We start from the raw sequence: 23,104 nt of genomic DNA on the forward strand, positions 1-23,104 counted from the left end.
GTTTTACTGAAATTCAGCTGCAGGAAAGATTCAAGAATCTTTGAATTCTTGAGACGCAAGAGGGAGGAGATTATATGTATATGTACAGCTGATTCACTTTGTTATAAAGTAAAAACAGAAAAATTAAAAAAAAAAAGAATCTTAAGGAAAAAATAGAATTAGGTAGGCTTTTCAAAAACTGGGCAAGATTTGGGCTGGTGGAGAGGGGTGGGAAAGGCATTCTTTTTAAAAATATTTTTGAAATTCTATTTTATTGAAGTACAGTTGATTTACAATGTGGTTAATTTCTACTGCACAGCAAAGGGATTCAGTTATACATATATACACGTTCTTTTTCACATTCTTTTCCATTGTGGTTTGTCATAGGATATTGAATATAGTTCCCGAGGCAAGGAATATCACCGCATGAAAATCTAAAGATCTGGAGGGGAAAAAAGGCAGGGGGAGTCTGGGGAGGAATTGAGTTATAGTTTGTCCAAAGTGAAGTTCATGAAGAAGAATGTAGGTTGGAATTTAATTACGGCGCTTTGAATGCCAAACCGAGCTTTGGACTTAATTCTGTTGGCAACAGGGAACCACAGAGGCTTGGGCTTAGTGGAGTGATGGACCGAGCGAGGCTGGGGGAAGTTAGCCCTGCAAGCAGACTAGGTAGGGAAGACTCCCTGGGCGGGACCCAAGTATAAAGGAGGAATGAGGGGTAAGAAGATACTGAGCATGACCTTGCTGACACAGTGACACCCCAATTGTTAGTTCAGACTAGGAGCTAGTATGAGGGCCATTTTTCCCCAGTCCATTTTGCTGTTCTCATTAGAAAGAATTCACTCCCAGACCAGTCCACAGAAGTATGTTACTTAAGTAATGCTGCTTTCTGCCTCTCTTAGACTTTCTTAACTACTCTTGAGATGCAACCCATACTCCTGGCTGCTGCCTGACAGTTTTTGTTATCACTGACACCCCAGATACAAGCATAAATCTGATGCCATTTTTGCTGTTGGGTAAGTGCCGACTGTTCCTTGGAGCAAACATGGTCATAGTTGTCTCTCTCAAGAGGCTGTCAGAACTGCTCAGCTTAGAGGTTCTTAGAAGAAAAGTAGTTTCAACTCACAAAGGAAAGAGACTCTCTAAAGCCCAAGAGCTTGGCTCTGGGGGGAAAACACCAATTTCCCTGAAATGCTCAAGTCCCTGGACCAGTTCAATAAACGTGGGTCACAGATTTCCTGACTTTAGCCTGCTGGCTTACAAGCTCCCCTGTGAAAATGGCAGGTTTTGTCTTAGGTAGATGTGCATCTTAGCCATTTCGGGAAAACACTGCTGGAGGACAGCAGTAAGGAAGACCCCGAGCATCTCTGGCCAGAGTTCGGCTGGTTTCACCCCCTCCCCCCTTGCAGGACAAGCTTTTCTTCGGGTAGTTGGGTTAATGAAATGAACTGAAGCAGTGAGGGCTCCTTTGATGGAAATGCAAAGTTAAAAGGCCCCAACATTCCTCTGAGTGAAGTCCTGGAAACCGCAGGCTGCATGAAGACAGGTGCTCAGCAGAGCCCAGTGACTGAGCGCCAGGCAGAGTCCCAGCCCTGCAGGACTGATTCACGTGGACGAGGCTAAAACACACTCAGAGCGCAACACATCATTACCCGGTGTGGGTGAGAAAAGTCAGGGTAGACTGTCTGGGACTTGTCTGGGGAAGGAAATGGGTATAAGGGGAAATTAAGTAGTATTTCTTTACTATCCCCAGCTGGTTAATACTGATAAAACAGATAGATGCTAATAGACCCAAAGAATAAAAAGGATTCTCAGATAATTGTGCATATTGTTTTAATGGGTAAAGGCCTAGAGGAACTCAAATGATTGAAACTCCGACCCCCCTGGAGCCCCAATCTTAAGTCAGGTTGTCAAAAGAGTGTCATAAACTTTGGTTCCACATTTAACTCTGAAAGCCAAAGACCCACAAAGTCCCCAGTACTTGGGATCTTGGGGGAAAGTTTAAGCGTTTCAAATTCAATTCCCTTTTAAAAATTCTAACAATTACAAAAATTAATGTCATTGCTGGCACTGAGTCACCACCTACTGGCCATAGAGGAAAGTACAAGTGTTATAAAACGTACCCGGTCACACCACAAGGCTAGGGAAACAGCCCGACCAAAGGAAGAGACATGAACGACTGAAACAGGATGGGGTAGTAATAAACACTCAACAACACTTGTGGTTAGAAAACAGAAAGAAGTCTCAGTCTCCCCCAGGCCACGAGGGACCTAGAGAAGGAAATCAGGACGGACGTAGGAGAAGGACCCTTGTCTACACTTCACAGGAGACTCCGGGAAATCTCCACTACAATTAGGATGACTGGGACCTTGGAGCCCTGTTTCACGCCCTAATTAATCAACCCAGGAAGATCGAGAGGAAGGGGAAAGCACTAGAATAGACGCCAGCAGTTTGGATGGTTTTGTCTTTCACACACTAGGCGGGACATAATTTGATGGCTCTGGACTCTCACAACCTTCAAAATGACATATGGCTTCAGGTCTGCTGGTTGGAAAGTGCAGAAACAGTGAGATCCCCATGAACTGGTTTCTTTCTTCCTGCTTCCACTGGGGCGTGTGTGCACGGCATCACCGCTGGTCCTAGTAACACCCTCAGGACATTAAGGACTGTTAACACTCAACTTTATTAACATTTAAACACAGAAGATGCTTCTGCACGTTAAACACGTATGGAACCGAGCAGCTCGGCAGAGGCGCGCGGCCCCACCTATGCTAACACACCACCGGCTGGAGTGGGTGGCCAGGGGTCTGCGGCCCAGGGGTGCCTCCCATGCAAAGGCCTGTGGCTCCCACAGCCCCGGTGCTTTATTTCTCCTTAAGTTCTTCCCTTGAAATTAGGATGAGCTGCCCTGGAGGGACAGCTGGACTTATAAACCTAAGAATATTCAGGGACCAATATTGGTTGTTTCCTATGACCGAGGAAACCCTGAAATCCTCCAGAGCCCTCGAAAGAAGCAGTTCCGGTGTTCTGGAATCCACAGGCAGAGGCATCTCCCTTCCATGGCAGGTGTGTACGGGACCTGAGAATCCAGGACAAATTCCGGAGTGATGGAATATGAGACACATGTGCTGGCTGTCCACAGCACAATTGACCCCAGAGGAAAACCATAAAGCAACAGTATTCTGCAGCAACAACAAGTCCAAGAAGTAGGAAGAGAAAACTAGAAAAAAAAAAATTGCTGAAGTATTTGGAAACAGGGCTTTAGAGAAAAACTGTAGGGTTTGGAGAGTACAAGGTCTTCATTTTTCTCCCTGCACGAAGCAGGGTGCAGTATCGCTCCTAAAGGTATAATTTTAAAAACCTGTCTTTTCTATAAATATTTCAATGGGCAGTGGGCACAGTAAACTAGAGTAAAAATTCCCTGCTGGGAGCACCTGAGGTCCGCCTTCAGTTGCCCGTGTTTCTTAAACCAGGCTACGCGGGATCAACACGGTCCATCTTCCTACAACATCAGTTTTATTCAACGATTCAGGAGCCTTTTTGTCTTAAAACAAAAACCGACTGGTTGATATACATTGCTAATAAATATATCATACAGTGGCAACTCTGAGGAAATAACTTTACTGGGCAGCTCCCAGGACTGGCCGTGCCCCTGGTGGTCAGCATCCTTTTCACTTAGGGTCACCGCTGGAAAAGCTGCAGACGGGAAGGTCGGACTGCAGCTCCAGGGCAGCACTGACAGACATGAACAAGGAACCGCTGGGTCACAGAGGTGGCACGAATACTATGACACACAACCTGCTGCCCTGGGGGTGATGGGATTGGCTTCTCTGAAGCGCTCCTCAGGGAACAGGAATTCTGTAGCGTGAAGTGAGTGGAGCTGCCGGGGGGGTTAGGGAAAGAGGCATTTCAGGCAACGCCCCCTGGAAGGGGGCAGCTCATCCTCGCTGAAGATGCCAGGCCACGTGCTGGAGGCATGCAGCGGTCCGTACTGGAAAACCGGTCAGAGAGCATCGTAGTCTTTAAGGGAAAATCTGATTCTACTGGGGTTTCCGTGTCAACAGTGCACTCGAAGAAGTTCCCAGGGCATTTCCAGAAGTACAAATTTTTATGTTTGTATGAAAGCGGAGGGGTCAAAAAGAAACTCACTCAACTCTGTTCCTCCCAGCCGCCCTGCAGGTGGGGCTGGACGGCTCCTCCCGCCTTCCTCACTTTAGTGCGCGGTGCGCACGTGTGCTTCACGCTGCCCCAAGAACAGAGCCTTCCCCGGCCCTTCCTTGGCTAACAGTCCTTCTCTTCCAAGCTTGCTCTCTCTTTCTAATCTTTCTTCCCAGCTTGAAATACAAAAACAGGACTTCCCTGGTGACGCGGTGGTTAAGAATCCACCTGCCAATGCAGGGGACATGGGTTCAAGCGCTGGTCCGGGAAGATCCCACATGCCGTGGAGCAACCAAGCCCGTGCGCCACAACTACTGAGCCTGTGCTCTAGAGCCCGCGAGCCACAACTACAGAGCCCGCGTGCCACAACTACTGAAGCCTGAGTGTGCCTAGAGCTCGTGCACCACAACAAGAGAAGCCACTGCAGTGAGAAGCCTGTGCACTGTAATGAAGAGTAGCCCCCGCTCGCCGCAACTAGAGAAAACCGGTGCGCAGCAACAAAGACCCAACGCAGCCAAAAATAACTAAAAATAAAATAAATTAATTAAAAAAAAAAAAAACCAAAGACGTCTTTCCTTGGCTTAAGATAATTAAAGCCAAGCGAGTAACAAATGCTGGTCTTTTCCTGTGGTAACCATGTCACAAGTAGTTACATACGGCATCAAGTACCTCCCCCTGCATCACACGCCTCTGCTTTGAGAACTGAGTTGGTGCTGCTGGCGTGTGGGCCCTGCACAGGCCTCCCTGGCGGCCCGGCCTCCCTTCGTTAGCTCCGGGGCACTGAAGGCTATGGGAAAACAGGAGCAGGTGGTCCAGAGTGGGCAGTGACCTAGGAGAGGGCTGATAGTTTTTACTTTTAGACAAGTAAGCAATGAAAAAGTGTTCGTGACTGTTCCCTTTGCAGAACTCTCCCTTCAGGTTCGAACTTGGAACTTGCCAGCTTTGGTCATGTATTTTATGCCCTTAAAGGGTTTGTACTTCTCTCCATACATATCCAGACGATTCACTTTGAGTCCTGGAAGGAAGGAAGAACAAGACATAAGCATTATTCAAAAGAAGCAGGTAGCATAACTGTTTAGATTCGTTTCAACTCAAAGAGATCCGTGGGCTAGAAAAAGCTGCAACAGTGAACTGGAAAATACCTGCCCTTACTTGTATCACTTAAACGCAGCCGACAGATACTTCACTCTTGGTATACAGGCTGAAAATAAAACCCTGCCCCAATGAAAAGCTAGCCTATTCGGAGACCTATTCCTGAAGTGGAAAGGGCAGAAAGTTATACGCAGGCTGAAATGAGGGTAAGGGAAAATTAAGACTGCTCCAGATTTTTCTCAAGTTATGGGGTTGAACATATGAATTAATAATAATAACAAAATTTAAAAATTCATAACCAAATAAAGGTATAACTAAATGAATAAATTAATGATGAAAAGTGATGAATTAATACATGAGTGCTTCCTAAATATTCTCACTATACTAAGAAAGGAACATTTTATACTGTGCAGAGCTTTAAAGTTTATTAAGTATTTTAAGATGAAAGAGCTTATCATTTAAATGAATTCTAATCACTTAAACTAGACAAGGTCCATTGGTAAAGAAAACAGGAACTTCATATAAAGCTGCAGTCATCTCCTATCCATCTGAAAGGGTCGTTCTAAGGACTAAATAAGAAAATAGATGAAAAGAGCTTAAACTAGTGTCTGGCACGTAGTAAACGTCCGCTAAGGGGTAACTGTTATTCTCACCATCCCCCTGCGAGGCGTAGACTATAGTCGATGACTGGGATTGGCCCGAGGGTTCCCAATGATAACAGCACCTGTGAAATCTTCTGAAACTGGGGGAAAGGAGGGGAATTCTTCTTTCAGTCACCAGCTGAGAATGCGGACACATCCCCCTACTGAAAACCCTGGGACCCCAATCAGCAGGCCCAGGGTGACTCAGCCTCGGCCTGAGAACACTTCTGTCTCTGATACTGTTTCCTTCTCACACGTGCCTCAGACACTTTTATTCACATCACTTAAGCCAACTTCGAGGTAAGGATTACGGACTTTCTCCAGAAATGTGCTAGGCAAGATCTGACTAAAGATCACATATCCGGTAACGAAACACAACTCTGCAGACAGGGAGCCGCCGGGAGGCTTTGTGATGCCGCTGCCTTGGCCACGTGCCCGCCCCACAACCTTGGGCTGGGTGTCACTCACCAGAAATGGCCAGCTGCTGGATCTTAAACTGCAGGTTAATCGTGGGGTTCTCATCGGGTTTGGAAGCTCCAGCCTGAAGACTCATGGTCCCCTTCAAACTGGGGAGCTTTTGGGGATTTATTTTTCCTACATCCCAAGACAGCATCTCCAAAGAAACAGGAAAGAAGTTACAGTGGAACCTTCATCTGAGGCGCCGGAGCTCAGGGTATCTGTTCACAGTATTCCTAGCGGCCTCCAGGGTGTTTCCCAGAAGAGAATACTATTTGTTTCCATAAATTATCTCAATGTCCTCAACAATGCCCCTTTGATCCATCTCCCCTTTCCACAAGACATAAAGGGATCCTGCAGAGTTGCTGCTATTTGTAACAACGGCAACTCAAGCCTCCCGCTTATTCTCCTACCTTGGTAACTGGGTCAAACGTGTGCGTCCCCTGAGACGGCGTGAGGCTCATGTTGAGGACGCCTCTGGGCATTTGGCTGCTGAGGGTCACCCCCTCGATGGTCTTCCCCATAGTCTGCTTGGGGCCCACCGTTATTTCAAAGCGGCCAAGAGAACTACTGTCCCGGAAGCTGATGTTATGTTTGACATAAACTGGAATCGCCACCAGGCTGGAAAAGAGAGAGACAAAAAGCCCATGTCGTTAATGTACCGGAAAAATGGCCAAACTTCCCTTTTTTTGCCCTGCTGGCAGCTTTTCCTCCCTCACCTGCTTCCTTATCTTACAAAGTAAGCACAGAAAAACCCTCTAGACATCTTTAATTATTTTATTTTTGTAAAGCTAAGATGCTGACTAGTAAGTAAACTAATTCTTCTAATGACTCTTTGAATAATATCAACAAAACCAAAGAGCAGACCTGGCAGACTATGAGAAAAAGGCGTGGCAAACAAAAACCACGCTTCTGTGTTTTACTTTGTGACATGTGACCAATAATTATTTGTACTTGGGAGGGTAATGTTCATACCTCACGGAGCTTTTACAATTTCTAGAGAGTGCTTTTACCTGACTTTGATCCGTAAAAAACCCTAAGGGGGAGGGTTGTCATCTGACAGAAGAGGAAACACAGAAGCTACAGGATGATACTAAAGTTGTAACCATCCTTGGCATCTGTGGAGCACTTCCCGTGGCCAGCGCTACTCTAAAGGTTTTCTCTCTATTAGCTCATTTAATCCTCCCTGTAAGTATGAAGTAGGCACTGCCTCTGTCCTGATGTCATGAATACTGACATCCTCATACTTAACTGAAGTTAACTAACTTGCCGTGGTCATATATCATAAGTACTACAGGTGGGGCTTAAGTGTGGGCAGTCTGATTCCAGAGCCTCTGCCCTCAGGCGCTCAGACATTTCCCTAAATTATTTATTCCGAATCCCACAGGAAGGCTTCAGTGGCTGTGAGGTCCCACAGCTCTCTTCAGTCTGCATACCTTCTACTATACACCTGCCCCTAAAAGCCCTCAGACTCCATAGTAAAGACAATGTGCAAGACCAAAAAATCATTGAATTTTGGTTTTTCATAGCACCATTCATGGCTTTTTTGAGTGGAGGGGATTGAATACAGGTGTTCTCAGATTCCAATCTGAGAAAAGAAAAAGTTTCTGTTTAGGCATATAATAACAACAATAAAACTTACAGCAGTAAACTTAACGAGCACTTACTTTGTGTGAAGCACTATTTAGAGTCTCTTGTCTAACCCACATAACAAGGTACTTTTATCATTTTCAACTTACTTATTACTTCATTACTTATTACTTTTATTACTTCAACTTTCTTAGGTAAGAAAACAGACACGGAAAGGATAAGCAACTCACCTGAGGTTACCCAATTAGTTACCTGGAGCCCAGGTAACTCCAGAGCCTGAGTTCTTCATCACCATGGATACTGTTTCCAAACACACATGCACATGCACGCACACGCATGCACACGCACACGCACACTCCACCCTTTGGTTCGATGGCTGCTTACTTCTGCGCACTGACGTGGTACGAGAGCAGGCGGAAGTTGCCGTCGGGAGGGATGAAGGAGAGGATGCGCTCGGACTCCCAGCGCTTGAAGCGGACGCAGGGGTGGAAGCTGACATCATCCAGCAGCCTGGGGTTCTGGGTGACAGGCAAGGGAAAGCAACAAGCAGGAATTAAACACCGTGCTTCTTTCAGGAAAGTAACTCAGATGCTGTTCTCACTGAAACACACACACACAGATTCTGTCGTTACTTTTAGGAAATTCGAGCCCAATATGAGCTTTGTGGTTGTCCTTGATCACTTCCTCTGGTTCCATCCCCTTCCCACCACTCTGTCATTCCAGAAGCATCTAAGTTCCCAAAAACTAAATCTCTGGCCCAGGATTTTACCATGAAGGAAAGCGTAAGGTCGGGCATTCCGGTCAGCTTGACGCAGGCATCGATAACCCCCTGGATCTCGGCAGTGATTGTGGACCCTGAGACAGAATAAGACCGAAAGAAGGTAAAACCCTCTCTGTCCCTCCCAACTAACCTACCTCCTCCCTCCCTCCTTCTTTAACTTTCTCTTTTTTCTCCCATCCTATTTCCTTCCTTCCTTCTTCCTCCCCTCCCCCGTTCTCTTTCTTCCTTCCTTCTGTCCATCCATCCATCCATCCAAATCATCTACCCAGTCCATCTGTCCTCCTTCTAAACCTTTATCGACTGCATAACAAGCACAAGACACTAATGAAGCAGTGGGCATAAAAGATTGGTGAGATAGTTACTAGCCTAAAGGAGTTTTCAATCTACTGCCAGAATCAAACAGAACACCGCTATCGTAACCAATGGCTCAGAACACTAAATTCGTATCAGATACTGCTCTCCCTAAGGGCACCAAGGAGCTTTGCCACCAAACGGAATGGATACTTTTGGTCTTCATCCTGCAGGCTCTCCCTGCTGCAGGGCCCTGTGCCCACTTCCTTCTTTCAAGTGTTCCTTTCTCCTAACCGCTCCTATTTCCTGTTTTTCTAGCTCTTCTCTCTCGTGCCTTCTGCAGGTTTCTCCTTCTTTGGACATCCTTTACATGTCTACATCTTATCACAGTTCTGAACTTCTCTTTTCTTGAACTTGACACGGTCTCCTTGGGTTACTTTACCTCCTTCCTAAGGCTTCGATTTCCACTGATGGCCAATTATTTCCTCATCTTTTTTCCAGTTCAGCCTCACTCCTGCCAATGGGACTGCTCCACCTGGACATCACTGAGGCACTTCAAACTCCACGTGTCAAAAAGTGAGTCCCTTACCTTCATTCCTGGATCTGTAACTTCTCTTTTCCTTACCTTCATGATAAAACCATCTATCCTGTTGCCTAAGCCAGAAACACAGATGGTTCCTTGATGACTTCCGCCCCCTCGGCGTCCATATCCCACCAACGCTCCATCCCCTCTTTCCGTGACTTCTCCACTCCTCTCCATCCTCACTACCATCACGGAATCTGTATCTTGGCCTGGACTCCACCACAGCCTCCCGCCTCCCTGCGCCCAGACTCCCCCCAACTCCGTGCCACACTGCATGCAGCAGCCAGTTGGACAGTTCTAAACGACAAACCTTGTCAAATTATTCCCAGCTTAAAACTCTTCAATTGCTCCAAATGGTCCTTCTTAAAATGGCATACAAGATTCTTCATGATCTGGCCACCTAGAGCTTTTTGGGTTTTGTTTTTTTACTTTTTCATTGAGATCAAACTTGGAGTAAAACGCAAAAATCTTATATGTCCAGCCCAATGAATTTTTAAATATGTTCACACCTATGCAGACACCACCCGCGTCAAGATGTAGACCCTCACTGGCATCCCAGCATGCTCCTGTTGCCCATCCCACTTCACCCGAGTCCCTAAAATTCTGACTTATATTACCTTAGATTAAGTTGCACATGTTTTCAAACGTCATATAAACATATATGATCAAAAAAAAAAAAAAAGAAAAAGAAATGTATATGATCTTACACATCTGACTTTGCTGCTCAAAACCATGAGATTCATTCATGCTGTCAGGTGTACCTGCAGTTCTTTTTCTTTACTGTATAGTATTCCATGGTGTGCTCATATCGAAATTTCTTTATCCTTTGTATTACTGATGGACATTTGAGTCCTTTCCAGTTTGGGGCTAATATGAAAAGCTGCTGTGCCTACTTCGTTTTAAAGCCTCATCACTTACTTTTCTTTTTTTAACACCTCTCAATCCAATCACACTGAGCTACTTTATTTCCCAACCATATTTTACTCATCTTATAGTGTTTGCACTGCTTTGCTCCCAAATCCACGTAGGTCTTACTAACCCCTACTCATTCTCCTGACAAAGCGTTAGTTAGCTTTACAATTTGCCCTGGGTGGGAGGGGACCTCTCTTATGCTCCATCTTTTTCCCTTTCTCTCTCCCTCGCTAGACTTTCAGGAAGCTTCCTGCAGCCACAGACCCTGTCTTAGTCACCATCACATGGCCATGATCCGGCACTCAGGTACAGCACCACTGGTTCTCCGTAAGCACTTTCTGGATGAATGGGTTCACTCATGTGAAGAGAACTTTCTCTAAATTTCTAAGCTCCAAGGACTTGTAGTCACATTAACCTATCCCAATGGATAGAAAAGAAGGTTCTCCATAAGCACTTTCTGGATGAATGGGTTCACTCATGTGAAGAGAACTTTCTCTAAATTTCTAAGCTCCAAGGACTTGTAGTCACATTAACCTATCCCAATGGATAGAAAAGAAGGTTCTCTGAATTTTAGTGATTACAACTTTAGTTCTGCCATGAGAATTGAGAGTCAAATATTTCCAAAAGGAAATCTGATCAACAAGAGATCAGGTTGTTACTTTTCTTTTTCACTCGAGAGGATAAAACCAGTGAAACTGTAAGCTCAGCACTGGTCTGCATCATGTTTTTCTTATTGCTTTTCTTTCAGCTTTGTTGAGGTATAATCAACAAATAAAAAGTGTATATATTTAAGGTGTACGACTTGATGTTTTGATACACATATACCCTGTGAAGTGATCACCACAATGAAGCTAATTAACATATCCATCACCTCACAGTTAGTTGGGTTTTTTTGGTGGTGAGAGCCCTTAAGCCCTACACTCTTAGCAAATTTCAAGTAGAGGATACACATGTGAGGTGATGAGGGGAATCCTTTCACAATGTATATGTATATCAAATCACCATAATATACATGCTAAGTATCTTACAGTTTTGTCAATTACACCTCAACAACACTGAAAAAAAAAAAGTACACAACTGTAGTCACTGTGCCATATATTAAACCTCCAGAACTTTTTCATCTTGTGTAAGTGAAACTTTGTACCCTTTCACCAACATCTCCCCACTTCCCTCTCCCCCAGTCCCTGGTAACCACCATTCCACTCTCTGTTTCCATGAGGTTGACTATTGCAGATTCCACATATAAGTGAGATCACGTGGTATTTGCTTTTCTGTGTCTGGCTTATTTCACTTAGCATCATGTCCTCCAGGTTCATCCATGTTGTCACAAATGGCAGGATTTCCTTCATTTTATGGCTGAATAATATTCCTGTGTGTGAGTCTATCTCACATCTTCTTTATCCATTCATCCATCAACAGACATTTAGCTTGTTTTCATATCTTGCCTATTGTGAATAATGCTGCAATGAACACGGGGGTGCAGATATCTCTTTGAGACACTAATTTCACTTCCTTTGGATCTACACCCAGAAGTGGGATTGCTGGATCATAAGGGAGTTTTAATTTTTTGAGGCACCTCCATACTGTTTCCATAGTGGCTGCACCAACTTACACCCCCGCCCCCAGCAGTGTACAGGGTTCCCTTTTCTCCACATCATTGTCAACACTTGTAATCTTTTGTCTTTTTGATGTGAGGTGTGAGGTGGTATCTCACTGTGGTTTTGACTTGCTTTTCCCTGAAAACTGGTGACACTGAACACCTTTTCATATATCTGTTGGTCATTTGTATGTTTTTTTTTGAAATATGTCTCTTCAGATCCTTTGCGCCCACTTTTTTGTCAGATTATCTGGGTTTTTTTTGCTATTAACTTGTATGAGTTCCTCGTGTATTTTGGATATTAACCCCTTATCAGATACATGGTTTTCAGATATTTTCTCTCATTTGTATGCTGTCTTTTCTACTCTGTTGATTGGTTCCTTTGTTGTACAGAAGCTTTTTAGCTTGATGCAATCCCATCTATCTATTTTTCCTTTTGTTGCCTTTGCTTTTAGTGTCATATCCAAAAAATCACTGCCCAGACCAGTGTGAAGAAGCTTCTTCCCTATGTTTTCTACTAGTAGTTTTATGGTTCCAGATTGTATGTTTAGGTCTTGTATCCATTTTGTATGTGGTGTAAGATAAGGGTAATTTTATTCTTCTACATGTGAATATCCAGTTTTCCCAACACCACTTACTGCAGAGACTAGCCTTTCCCCATTGCATGTTCTTGGCACTCTTGTTGAAGTCCAGCTGACTGTAGACACATGGATTTATTGCTGAGCTTTCTATTCTGTTTCACTGGGATACATGTCTGTTTTTATGACACTACCATATATTTTGATTTCTGTAGTTTTGTAATATATTTTGAAATATAGAATAGAGCTTTGTTCTTGCTCAAGACTGCTTTGGCTATTTGAGGTCTTTTGTGGTTCCATATGAATTTTAGGATTGTTTTTTCTATTTCTATAAAGAATGCCATTGAGATATTTATGTGGATAGCATTTGGGATTTTGATGGGGATAGCCTGCTTTGGGTATTACAAACATTTTAACAATGTTAATTCTTCCAATCCATGAACAAAGCATGTCTTTCCATTTATCTGCTCTTCTTCAATTTCCTTGATAAGTGCTTTGTAATTTTCAGTGTATAAGTCTCTTCAGTTAAGTTTATTCCTAAGTATTTTATTCTTTTTGTTGTTATTGTAAATGGGATTGTTTTCTTAGTTCCCTTTTTGGATAGTTCATTGTTTGTGTATAGAAATACCACTGATTTTTGCATGTTGATTTCGTATCCTACAACTTTATTGAATTTATTAGTTCTAACAGTGTTTGGTTGGAGTCTTTAGAAGTTTCTACATGTATGATCATGTTATCTACATCATAACATTTCAGTCCAGTCCTGATACACAATGCTTGACACAAAGTAGCCACTAAGTTAAAATGAATGACCTTGAATGGGGGGTAATTCTGGTACTAGCTAGCATTATCTAAAAGGGGCCTCTTTCTGTCTTCATAGTTCTGTGAACAGGCTGAAAGCACCTACCTGATTTATCAATGATGGCATCAATCTCTTCAATCACATCAAAATAGGCCTCATTGTTGGTGTATTTCACCCCAGTCCGTCGCCAAGGCACCACGGACAGCTGCCCGGTGGGAAGCTGGTCACCCACATTGGTGCTTCCTGAGACAGTGAATATTTGATAATTAGATGTAACCAATTATCCAACAACCAGAGAACACTCCCCCAAAAGTTTCTATACATCCGCTATCCATGCACTTAATTGAAGAATTTTTCCAAGAAAAAGATTATAGCTTTCCCAACTTCTATCTTGGTAACCTAATCTATTTTAAAAACTTGTCACCAGCTGGTCTGCCGCCTCAAGCAGAAGGAAGGTTAAAAAGTTACCTGAGAAACAGATATCATATTTTGGTTTTGAAAGTAACCTGAACTTGGTCTCTCAAATTGCACAATAGCTTGCCCCTTAAATAATGCATTGGCTTTAGGCAGGGATGGTAATCTACATACTGATATAAAATTTTCATGGGTAAAAACAGTATTCTAGTTTGAGGCAGGTTTTTAGGTACATTTATGCCAGGTATTAAAATGTATACATAAACATAATCTCTCTTATACCAATACTGGAACTTAGGAAAAGAATATAAATCAGATCGTTCCCTGTCTGTAAGAATTGTAAGTTGATTCCTTGACTTGTTTTTTTCCCCACAGGTATCAAATTTTTTTTTTAATTCAAAGGTTCTATACTGAAATTCTGAAATAGAACTAATTTAAAATCTATTTTCTTCTAATGTAACCTGGATCTTTTTAATATAAAGAAGGAAACATTAAACACACATATAGTCAGCAGCTTTACAAAACATTTCAACTAAGATAGCTGGTTCTCAGATATCTTTTCTAGATTTAAGTGAGATTCAAGAAAATGACTTCATAGTATTTCTAAGTGATTCAGTCACTAACAAAGCTTTTAAAGTTTTAAATGAGCCCAGAATATTGAAAAACCTGCCAATTTGTTTTCTTAAAAAGAGGCACTATGTATTAAAACATATCAACAAGCTATAATAATTAAAGCAGTATGGTTATAAGGCAGGAAAGCCTAAAAACAGACCAAAAATCCAATAATGACTTAGTACAAGATAAAAATATCATTTTAAAATGAGGAGGGCTTCCCTGGTGGCGCAGTGGTTAAGAATCTGCCTGCCAATGCAGGGGACACGGGTTCCAGCCCTGGTCCAGGAAGATCCCACATGCCACAGAGCAACTAAGCCTGTGGGCCACAACTACTGAGTCTGCTCTCTAGAGCCCTCAAGCCACAACTACTGAGCCCACGCGCCACAGCTACTGAAGCCCACACGCCTAGAACCCATGCTCCGCAACAAGAGAAGTCACCGCAGTGAGAAGCCTGTGCACCACAACGAAGAGCAGCCCCGGCTCGCCACAGCTAGAGAAAGCCTGCGCGCGGCAACAAAGACCCAACACAGCCAAAAATAAATAAATAAAATAAAAATAAATACATAAAATGGACACATGCATACTTAAAAAAAAACGAGGAAAAGGGGTAAAGTATTCAATAAATAGTGCTAGGGAAACTGACAGTTTTGGAGAAAAAAACACAGAGCCTTACTTTACCGAGACAATTTCCAAATGGATTAAAGAATTAAATCTAAAAATAAAACCATAAAAGAACTAGAAGAAAATGTATTTTTTTAAAAGAAAGACTTTCCCTTCTTTGAGATCAAAAAGACATTTTCCAATATTTCCTTCTAACAATTATAAAGTTTCTTTGTGTTTAACTCTTGATCCAGCTAAAATTTATTTTGTGTATACAGTGAGTAGGGGAACTTCATTTCTGTATCAAAGCTGACTGCCCCAATACAATATATTTAACAACTGGCCCGCAGTCCACAGATTTGATATATGAGCACATTTATCTATACCAAATTCCTATAAAAGGATCTGTTTCTGGACTTTCTATTTTATCCCAATCATCTATTTGTCTATTAATGGGCTAATACTATATTTTAAAAATTACCTGAACTTCATAATATATCTTAATTCTGATAGGACACATTTTTTCTCTTGCTCTTTTTAAAAAATATTTTTCCCGCAAACTGTCTTGGCTCTTACAGTATATCCATTCTATGAGTTTTTGTCTAATGCACCAAGTGAACTTAAATATGTCTTGATATTTGACAGGGCAAATTCTTCCAACCCGTCTGTAATTACTTTTTAAAATGTATTTTTCATTCAGTTTGTCAAATTCCATGAAAACTCTTGTTTATACATTAAGCAAGACCCAAAATGTAAAACCTTAATGAAGCAGAATGATCATTTTGACTACATCAAAAAACTTTAAAGGTGGCTAAACAAACACCACCTTGAACAATGTTAAATGACCAGGGGCAGGATGTGAGAAAACATCTACAACAGAGCATTCAAAATACACAGAGACTCCTGCAAACTAGCATGTGTATTTAGAGTATATATGATAGTTTAATATCCTTAAATGAAAGGAATACTTTTCAATTAGTAGGAAAAAAGAAAAACATTTCAACAACAACAACAACAAAAATGGGCAAAGGACATGAAAAAGTAAATCACAATAGAGGAAAAATAGTCAATGAACACTTGAACAGGTTTTAACTTCCTTAGTAATAAAAAACAAGTTTGGAAATAACAAGATATCACTAAACTATCCAACTGCCAAAGTTGTAAAAAAATTAATAACGATAATAATAGAGTTGGCCAGGTTGCATAATTGCTACTGAAGGTATAAACTGACATAACTTCTCTGGGGGGCTATGTGGCACAATGCATTAAAGTCCTTAAGACACGCACACCCTCTGATCCGGCACTTCCATTCCTAGTACTGAAAAGGTATCATTCTAGATGTGCACAAAGATTTAGGCATAAGAATGCCAATTCCTTGCTATTTAAAAGAACAAAAAATCAGAGACATCATAAACAGGGACACAGTAAATGACCTGGGATCTATTCCATATGGCAGAAAATTGTAAAGTCACCAAAAATGATGTAGATGAATATTTATCATAATGGGAACATGTTCACAAAACAATGATGAAAAGTTAAGTTTAAAAATATACAACAGTTGTTGTTTTAAAAAATTCCACCTGTCCATCCATTATCCTGATGTCTAGAAAAGATAAAAAATATATACACCGTATGTTAAAAGTGTGGTGGGATTATGAGAAATTTTCATGTTTTTTGTGCTTTTCTGTGTTTCTGACATTCCTACAATAATCATGTGCTACTTCTGTAATCAGGCAAATTATTTTTAAAGGAGAACAGTTCATTCTATCATTGAAATCAGAAAATTTTCTATATAACAAAAATATATTTCATGTTATATTCAAAGACTATAAAGAACAAAATTAAAGCACCTGGACATTCGAGATCCCCAAAGACAAGCACTCAAAACAATGCACAACAGCAGGCTAAGCCACACCCAGGATGGTGGCAGCCTTCCCTGGGGCCCCCCTCATACCTGTGATGGTGTTGACAACGGTTCGAAGGATAGTGGGCGGCTTTATCAGTTCTTTGAGGATGTTCGACTCGGTAGCCAATGGAAACCCGTTGTCAAGCATCTCTTCCAATACCTCATAAACCACAACCACATTGTCTTTTATCACTGGCTCCGAACAGACTCCAAAATAATCCTGATGAAAATACAATACGTGTATACATTTATCACTCAGAGACAGTGATGAGTGAAGGAATGTTCCCAGAGAGCAAGGATGGAGTCCTGTCCACACGTGTTTACTCTGTGTTTCTGGGATCTTCTAAAATGAGCGAATGAAGCATAACCATGGTTCTCTTAGGCAGGCTCAGTTTGGTGGAAAGAACACCGGACTAGATTGTACTACGAGTGTCATTAATAACTTCTTTCATAAACTAGAGTAAGTCATTTAATCTCTTTGGGTTAGTTTCTTCAACTAATAAAAGATGAAGAATACAAAACTGAATCTAGACTATTATATGTGTTTATGAACATGAATTTGAAAGAACTATGCAAAGTGATAATACCTGATATGACATACATTGGACCTGAAAATCTTTTTAACCCGTACTGTTGTGCTATTCCTTAACATTCATGCAGCAAATAAGAATTGAGAGAGAAACAAAATGAAATGAGGGGGGTGAGCTAGCACACCTGAAAATCTCTTTGGATCCCCTTACTCTAAGATGCTAGGATTCTAGTAACACTCTGTCCTTTTATTAACAAAGGCTAAACTTAGATACTAAACTGTCTGGGTTGTGGAAGGCCTGGGTAATAATCTTAATTGTCACCTACTAGATTAAGTCATGCTGACTAATTTGGGTCTTGATTTCTCTCGTAGTATAATCAGGATAATACCATGGGATGCACAGGGTTGTAAAAACTCAGCCTGATGGATGAACTGAGAACATGTATGAACATGCTTTGTAAGCTACAAAGCACCATGTAAACTGTGGTGCACGGCAATGAAATGATGCAGAGAGAAACGCTGTAGCCTCTTGGCGTGCCCCTCCTGGCAATGCTAGCACATCTGCTGCTGGGCCTCTCAGACAGCCCCCTAGGGATTCATCCACTGAGGGAAATTCACCGCTTTTGAGAAAGCCCATTTTATTCACGGGCAGCACTGACTGTTAGAAAGTTCCTTCTTTTGCTAAACTGAAATTTGCTTCCTAGGTCTGCCTTACAGAACAGGTTTACATAACAGCCCCACAGTGATCCAGTGATCTGAAGACCAGGACAAGCTTTGACTTGCATTTTTCTTCACAGGGCCGAACTCCCTGTTTGGTCCTCCCACTGTCCGTGCTACAGTAAGGTTTCTAGATTCTTTCACCATCTTGCCATTTCTTTGAATTTGCTCTAGTTTTCCAATACTCTCCTCAAATTATGACATCCAAAACGGGACACAGACTCCAGATATGACCTAAATTACATCAGATGATGTCAACTGTCAGAGACATTCCAATATCCAAGAGCACTTAGGAGTCAGGAATGTGTTTCTAAAACAAAAAGATTTCTTCTTTAAAAAAATGAGGATTGAAGGGGGGAAAAGTTACACATTTCCTTCTCAAGAATGATTTTATTTTGAAAAATAAATAAAACACCTCACTCAAGAAAAGGGAACCCTCCTACATTGTCAGTGGGAATGTAAATTGGTGCAGCCACTATGGAAAACAGTATGGAGGGGCCTTAAAAAACTAAAAATAGAGCTACCATATGGTCCAGCAATCCCCTCCTGGGCATATGTCCAGACAAAACTATAATTCAAAAAGGTAAATGCACCCCTATGTTCATAGCAGCACTATTCACAACAGCCAAGACATGCAGCAACCTAAGTGTCCACTGACATATAAATGGATAAAGAAGATGTGGTATATATATATATATATACATACACACACACACACACACACAATGGAATACTACTCAGCCATAAAAAAGAATGAAATAATGCCATTTGCAGCAACATGGATGGACCTAGAGATCCTTGTACTAAGTGAAGTAAGTCAGAAAGAGAAAGACAAATACCACATATCACTTACATGTGGAATCTAAAATATGACACAAAGGAATTTATCTATGAAACAGAAACAGACTCACAGACATAGAGAACAGACTTGTGGTTGCCAAGGGGGAGGGAAGGTGGGGGAGGGATGGACTGGGAGTTTGGGGTTAGCAGATGCAAACTCTTATATAGAGAATAGACGGACCACAAGGTCCTACTGTATAACACAGGGAACTATATTCACTACCCTATGATAAAACATAATGGACAAGAATAAGAAAAAATGTGTATATATATATATATATATATATATATATATATATATATATGACCGAATCACTTTGCTGTACAGCAGAAATTACCACAACATTGTAAAACAACTATACTTCAATAAAATAAACTTAAAAAAACACCTCCCTCGATTTTCTAATCAGGCAGAATGTGATTTTCTCAATCAGCAGCTGGAAGGAGACTGGTGAGCAAGGCACAGCGCCACAGCAAAGTGCGTGCACTTCCATAGCAGGAGCTCTTCCGTCACAGCCCAGCATGAGAGGAAGAACGCAGCCAGAGAACTCACATCAGGTAAGGCATTAAAATCAGGATGCGCCCATTTACTTTTAACAAGTGCTTCCAAAATGGCAAGCTCTGAAGTCCCAGCCTTCCAAAGTAGCCACTTCGATGTTCTCCCCAATTCCTCTGTGGTTTCAACTAGATTAAACAACATTTCTCACTTCCTGCCTTGTAATAAGTTACATAATATCACTATGGAGATAGGGAGCAGACTGTAAATGGGGTAAAGCATCCCTGTGGAAATCCTAACAAGGCCCAGCTCAAGCGGTTGAAGATCAAAACTGCTGGGTTCTTCTAGTTCTTCCACATACGGGGGTTTATAATTCTCAGGTTTTCACCGTGTGATGAAACAAGTATGCCACTGGAATCCCAGAATAGAACTACCAGAAAAGAATTTGGGGAAAAGAATATAAATATATGTTTATTCTTTGGGGATGAAACTGTTCTAAACACGTGATCGATATCTGAGGGCAAATGAAAGGACTCTTTGACTTGCTTTTTAATTTTTATCGTAATGTCTGCGTCCTTGTTCTCTTCTCCAATCCCACAATTTCTGTATTCATGTGACCAATTCCAGGCCTCACATGACACAGAAGTTAACCCAAAGGGCCCTTGATTCTCATGGATCGTTGAGTTATGCAAACAACCACAACCGTTAGAAGTTGAGCAATTCTTTTAGGGAGAGAATGTCTGAATCCAGAGTCTGGGCAGCCTAAAATCCTATGCCATAAAGGGTGTTGACATCCTGGTATGACATACCTCCCCACGCCCCAAGATCTCCAAATCTATTCCTGAAGGAAAAACTCGAAATGAAAACTGTATCTTGGAAAATGTGTCACTTAAGTTTTTACAGGTACAGAAGATTTTCCAATGTTAAGTGTGCAAAACAGCCCGTCACTGGTACTCATATGCTGTGGATGAGCACCCCAAATTCAAGCTGAAGGATGGCTTCCCAAATCACCCCTGCCAGGGTGAGTGAGTCACTTTTTGATGCAACTCAAAGCAATGTCGTTAACGATGGTTAACATCAAGTCTACCATAAATAAAAAATCGAAACTTCTCAGCTTTGTGAACAAAATGTAGGCCAAGTCCAATCTCTAGAACTGAAATGACTGTATACAATCATACCAAGTAGGGTGGCCTTCCCAGGCAACGGGTTCAAAAGTATACAATCTGTCATTCTAGATGCAGCCCATTCAATAAATAGAAACAAGCGTCTTATCAGATGGGAGAGGAAGTGAGCAATGTCAGAGTTTTAATTTCTTTTTTAAGTTCCTTAATTGAGGCTGAAAACAACGGAAACAGAACTATAAAGACACTTTGTAAGGTACACGGATGAACCTCCTCACATTCACGCACCTGAAACGTGTCCACTACTCGGTGAAGGAACTCAATGACAAACAGAGGTGGCACCTCCGTCTGGATCACAGCCACAAAAAAGATCTTGTGACGGTAAACACTTAGGAGATAGTGGTGAGGGGTGGAGATAACTGGAGGAACATTTTCAGCCTCAGTTGCTCGCTCTTGTGCCTCAAAAAAGTAATCGCAAACAGAACGGCTGACCACACTCTTCCAGTGTTTCTCCAGGAAAATATCTCCAGAGGAGTTGATCAAGAAAAGGCTGTGAATCATGGTGGAGACTGTCAGGGAGAGAGGAAAGTCTTTTTCCGTCCGACAGCCTCTGCAAATGCTCAACTCTAAAAACAAGAGAAGCTATGATCAGTTCCAGTCAACCAAAACCCCCTCCCCATCTGTCCAGCAGCCCAAGCCATCTCACCCACCTTTCAAGACGAGACTCAAGTCTTCCGCTACTGCAGGAGCCTGAAGTATCCCTCCCTAGAATTCCTAAGGGTAATTATCAGCCATCTCGTTTGTCAGCTAATCATATACTGTCATCTTTACTACTGCCTGAATCATATCCATTTAAAATTCGACTTAATTTTTGAGTGTCTATTTTCTCAACTGGACTGGGAGCTCCTTGAGAAAAAAAGCCCCTGCCTCATGTTTTTTGTTGCCTCCTTGTAACAAGAGGGCTTCAAAGAACACTGATGAGTTTCATGTATTTGGCAACAACACACACATATATAAGAAATGGTTATGGTTGTGTAGTCTCATACAGTAGCCATCGGACCAATGGGGTCACTGAGCACTTCAAATGTGGCTGGTCCAAACTGAGATGTGCTGTGAATGTAACACACGCACCAGATTTTGAAGGCTTTGTACGGAAAAAAAAAAGAATTTAAGATAGCTTATCAATAATTTAATATCAATTAATTAAGTCAATTAATAATATTAACTTAATACGTATTATATTTAATATTGATATTTTGGATATATTGGGTAAATAAAAGATATAAAAATTAATTCAACTGGTTTATTTTTTAAATGTGCTTACTAAAACATGTAAAATTACATAGTATGTGGATCGCTGCCTATTTCTACTGGATAGCGATGGTCCACGGAATAGAGCTGTCGTTGTGGTCTTGATTTATCCAGTCAGACCCCATTCTCTAAGTACTTGTTATGCACAAGGCTCTACATTGGATGCATTTTAAAAAATCCCTCTGGGGGATCCCCCAGGTCCCTCAGGCGGCGGCATCTCTACGGTGCCAGTCCCCAGAAACGAGGCGGCCGCGCGGGACCCCAGCTGTGGCCACTCCGCGAACTGGTCCAGGTGGCCAAATCGCGAAGGCCTGTTGTACCAAGTGCCGCAGGGTGAGCTTAATCCCTCTGCCGGCGACGAGACTGCGGGAGGGAGAGGGGGCCGGGGAGCCACGCTGTGGCGGCGCAGAGTCGGCTGCCAACGAGGGTTATTTCTGCGCTGGTCGCAGGGAGGATGGAGGCCGCTTGGGGCGAGGTAGGCGCGGGCGGATTAAGGTGTGCGCAGGATCCGGGGCTGAAGAGGGTCGCACGTCCGCGCACCTGCGTCGCCATGACAACAGTGTCCCCTCCTCCCCCAGCCCTCCAGCCGGAGCAGGCCACCTCCCCAGACCGGGACTCAGCCCCTCACCTCTCCCTGCCGCATCACGCAGCTCGGAGGGTCGGTCCTGCTGCACCCCGTGGCCCCGCCCCTGCCCCGCGAGCCCCCGCCCAGACCCCCGCGCGCGCAGCCCCACCCGGGACCCGGGTCGTCAGCCCTCCTTACCCCACTTGCTCTTCGCAGCGCCCACCGTTTGGCCTCGCAGACAGGCCCCGCCCCCGGGCGCCCCCCCCCCCCCCGCGCCCGCCGGCCGCCGCTCGCCCGCTGATTGGCCGGCCAGCGGGACTCGTGCCAGCACCGCCCACGACCGAGGTCTGAAGGCCGCTCATTGGGCATCGGCGATCCATTGCTCCCCTCTGATTGATCGCGGTCCGCCGCTCACCCTGTTCTGGAGCCCCCAATTGGCCCTTGTTCAGGCTCCGGTAATCTCTGATTGGTGTAGCTCTGGGGCTCTGAGCCCTGATTGGCTGTCATGAACAGTCGGCGGACCGCCCGGC

General features: G+C 42.9%; 1 protein-coding gene across 2 annotated transcripts; it reads right to left on the bottom strand.

The window, feature by feature from the left end:
• Positions 1-1,795: 1,795 nt before the first annotated feature.
• On the bottom strand, positions 1,796-22,823 carry AP3M2 (adaptor related protein complex 3 subunit mu 2). Of its 2 annotated transcripts, none has more exons than XM_082374740.1 (9): positions 22,773-22,823; positions 20,987-21,324; positions 17,044-17,215; positions 13,566-13,703; positions 8,686-8,771; positions 8,301-8,434; positions 6,740-6,947; positions 6,339-6,483; positions 1,796-5,152 (listed from the first exon to the last, which is right to left on the bottom strand). In XM_082374740.1, exons 2-9 carry the CDS (start codon positions 21,257-21,259, stop codon positions 5,052-5,054), a joined length of 1,257 nt encoding a protein of 418 aa, XP_082230866.1. In that variant the 5' UTR covers positions 21,260-21,324; positions 22,773-22,823; the 3' UTR covers positions 1,796-5,051. The 2 variants fall into 2 exon arrangements, with proteins under 2 accessions (XP_082230866.1, XP_082230867.1); XM_082374741.1 differs by lacking the exon at positions 22,773-22,823 and adding an exon at positions 21,409-22,629.
• Positions 22,824-23,104: the final 281 nt, after the last annotated feature.

The sequence above is a fragment of the Balaenoptera borealis genome, assembly GCF_965194805.1.
Source record: "Balaenoptera borealis genome assembly, chromosome: 21".
Classification (NCBI taxonomy): domain Eukaryota; kingdom Metazoa; phylum Chordata; class Mammalia; order Artiodactyla; family Balaenopteridae; genus Balaenoptera; species Balaenoptera borealis.